Here is a 3,435-nt window from a genome sequence, read left to right as displayed (position 1 = left end):
CACACACCTGGCACACACCTGGCACACACCTGGCACACACCTGGCACACACCTGGCACACACCTGGCACACACCTGGCACACACCTGGCACACACGTGGCACACACCTGGCACACCTGCACTCACCTGGCAGGAGTCAACGCCGCCCTGGGGCACACCTGCACACACCTGGCACACACATGGCACACACCTGGCACACACCTGAGCACACACCTGGCACACACCTGAGCACACCTGGCACACACCTGGCACACCTGCACTCACCTGGCAGGAGTCGATGCCACCCTGGGGCACACCTGCACACAGCTGGCACACACCTGGCACACACCTGGCACACACCTGGCACACACCTGGCACACACCTGGCACACACCTGGCACACACCTGTCACACACCTGGCACACACCTGGCACACACCTGGCACACACGTGGCACACACCTGGCACACCTGCACTCACCTGGCAGGAGTCGACGCCGCCCTGGGGCACACCTGCGCAGAACATGTTGCGGGTGACGGCGCTGCCGTAGGCGCGGGCGCACTGCTCCGGCCCGAAGGTCTGCACCTGCGCGCACTGCAGGTCCCGCGGCAGCTTGGCTGCACAGGTGAGACAGGTGAGACACAGGTGAGACAGGTGAGACAGAAAAATCCCCAAAAATCCCCTTTTTCGGGTCAAAGAGACCAAAAACTCCCCATTTTCGGGTCAGCAGAACCCAAAATTCCCTGGATTTGCCCCATTCTGGAACCCAAAACCTTCCTGGATCCGTCCAGGTGAGCCCAGGTGAGACACAGGTGGGACAGGTGAGACTGAAAAAATCCCCCAAATTCCCTTTTTTGGGTCAAAGAGACAAAAAACTCCCCATTTTCGGGTCAGCAGAGCCCAAAATCCCCTGGATTTGCCCCATTCTGGAACCTGAAACCTTCCTGGACCCATCCAGGTGAGCCCAGGTGAGCACAGGTGAGACACGTGAGAGAGGTGAGGGAGGGAAAATCCCCCAAATTCCCTTTTTTGGGTCAAAGAGACAAAAAACTCCCCATTTTTGAGTCAGCAGAACCCAAAATTCCCTGGATTTTCCCCATTCTGGAATCCAAAACCTTCCTGGACCAGCCCAGGTGTGCCCAGGTGTGCCCAGGTGAGCCCAGGTGTGCCCAGGTGACTCGGTGGTGCCCCAGCTGCTGATGCTGAGCCCAGGTGCCGCCCGGGGACACCTGGGGCTCACCTGGGACACACCTGTGACCTCACCTGGGACCTCACCTGTGACCTCACCTGTGACATCATCTGACATACACCTGGGGCTCACCTGAGACCCACCTGATCTCAATAAAGAGCTCCATAAAGCTCACCTGAGGCCACACCTGGGAACCCACCTGGGGCACACCTGTGGCACACCTGGGGGACACCTGTGGCACACCTGGGACTCACCTGGGGGACACCTGGGGGACACCAGGCACCTCACCTGAGGCCCCACCTAAGAGGACACCTGAGACCCCACCTGAGCTCTCACCTGGTCTCATAAAGAGCTCCATAAAGCTCGCCTGAGACCCCACCTGAGAGCCCTCCCAGGTATCCCCTGACCCCCCCACACCTGTGCCCAGGTGTGCCCAGGTACCTCCAGGTGACTCGGTGGTGCCGCTGACGCTGCAGTTCTGCCCCGCCCAGGGACACCTGGGACACACCTGGGACACACCTGTGACCTCACCTGTGACCTCACCTGAGATACACCTGGGACACACCTGTGACCTCACCTGGGGCTCACCTGAGCCCTCCCACCCCCCGACACCTGTGCCCAGGTGAGCCCAGGTGTGCCCAGGTGTGCCCAGGTGTGCCCAGGTACCTCCAGGTGACTCGGTGGTGCCGCTGACGCTGCAGTTCTGCCCCGCCCGGGGACACCTGGGGCTCACCTATGACCTCACCTGTGACCTCACCTGAGATACACCTGTGACCTCACCTGTGACACACCTGTGACCTCACCTGGGACACACCTGGGGCTCACCTGTGACCTCATCTGTGACCTCACCTGGGGCTCACCTGTGACTTCATCTGAGATACACCTGTGATCTCACCTGTGACCTCACCTGAGCCCTCCCACCCCCCCCAGGTGTGCCCAGGTACCTCCAGGTGACTCGGTGGTGCCCCAGCCGCTGACGCTGCAGTTCTGCCCCGCCCGGGGACACCTGAGACACACCTGGGACACACCTGTGACTCACCTGGGACACACCTGGGACCCCCCTGACCCCCCACACCTGTGCCCAGGTACCTCCAGGTGACTCGGTGGTGCCCCAGCCGCTGACGCTGCAGTTCTGCCCCGCCCGGGGACACCTGAGACACACCTGGGACACACCTGTGACTCACCTGGGACACACCTGGGACCCCCCTGACCCCCCACACCTGTGCCCAGGTACCTCCAGGTGACTTGGTGGTGCCCCAGCCGCTGACGCTGCAGTTCTGCCCCGCCCGGGGACACCTGGTGGCCACGCGGATCTTCTTGACGCGCGGCCCGAAGCGCACAGGTGCGTCCAGGTGCAGCAGCATGAAGTCGTTGTCGTTGCGCCGCGGGTCGTAGGCGGGGTGCACCTGCAGGCGCGAGACGCGGCGCACCTGGCCCGTACCTGCCCGCAGCGTGTTGGTGCCGATCAGCACCTGCAGCTCCCTGCAAGGACAGGTGAGGCAGGGGAGACAGGACAGGGGAGACAGGTGAGACAGGACAGGTGAGCGCGCCTGGCCCGTACCTGCCCGCAGCGTGTTGGTGCCGAGCAGCACCTGCAGCTCCCTGCAAGGACAGGTGAGGCAGGGGAGACAGGACAGGGGAGACAGGTGAGACAGGACAGGTGAGCGCGCCTGGCCCGTACCTGCCCGCAGCGTGTTGGTGCCGAGCAGCACCTGCAGCTCCCTGCAAGGACAGGTGAGGCAGGGGAGACAGGACAGGGGAGACAGGACAGGTGAGACAGGTGACACAGGGACAGGTGAGACAGGTGAGTCAGGACTGGGACAGGTGACACAGAGCAGGTGACACAGGACAGGTGACAGGGGACACCTTGAGACAGGTGAGATGGGACAGGTGAGGTGGTTCCAGCACAGGTGAGCTGGGACATGCGTCACCACCCAGCCAGGTGTATCCCAGATGCCTCCAGATGTACCCCAGGTGTGCCCAGGTGTGTGTGTTACCTGTCCCAGGTGTGCCCAGCTGTGCCCAGGTGCCCCCAGGTGTGCCCAGGTGTATCTCAGGTGTCTCCCAGGTGAGCCCAGGTGTGCCCAGGTGTGTGTGTTGTCCAGGTGTCTCCCAGGAGTGCCCAGGTGTGCCCAAGTGTTTCCCAGGTGTGCCCAGGTGTCTCCCAGGTGTGCCCGGGTGTATCCCAGGTGTGTGTAACCTGTCCCAGGTGTGCGTTATCTGTCCCAGGTGTGTGTTATCTGTCCCAGGTGTGCCCAGGTGTGTGTGTT

General features: G+C 62.6%; 1 protein-coding gene across 1 annotated transcript in view; it reads right to left on the bottom strand.

Moving 5' to 3' along the window:
• Positions 1 to 2,887, bottom strand: part of LOC121354074 (kallikrein-14-like) — a gene marked incomplete at its 5' end in the record, with an annotated part of 4,088 nt that extends 1,201 nt beyond the window's left edge. Inside the window, 4 exons of the mRNA XM_041468424.1 lie at positions 457 to 593; positions 2,400 to 2,647; positions 2,758 to 2,767; positions 2,847 to 2,887. Of these exons, the coding sequence (XP_041324358.1) occupies positions 457 to 593; positions 2,400 to 2,647; positions 2,758 to 2,767; positions 2,847 to 2,887 (436 nt within the window). The remainder of the gene's footprint in view (positions 1 to 456; positions 594 to 2,399; positions 2,648 to 2,757; positions 2,768 to 2,846) is intronic.
• Positions 2,888 to 3,435: the final 548 nt, after the last annotated feature.

This window comes from Pyrgilauda ruficollis, unplaced genomic scaffold (assembly GCF_017590135.1).
Source record: "Pyrgilauda ruficollis isolate IOZ18807 unplaced genomic scaffold, ASM1759013v1 scaffold1009, whole genome shotgun sequence".
In the NCBI taxonomy this organism is placed as follows: domain Eukaryota; kingdom Metazoa; phylum Chordata; class Aves; order Passeriformes; family Passeridae; genus Pyrgilauda; species Pyrgilauda ruficollis.
The sequence above is the reverse complement of the archived record's forward strand: the minus strand, read 5'-3'. Positions and strand labels throughout refer to the sequence as shown.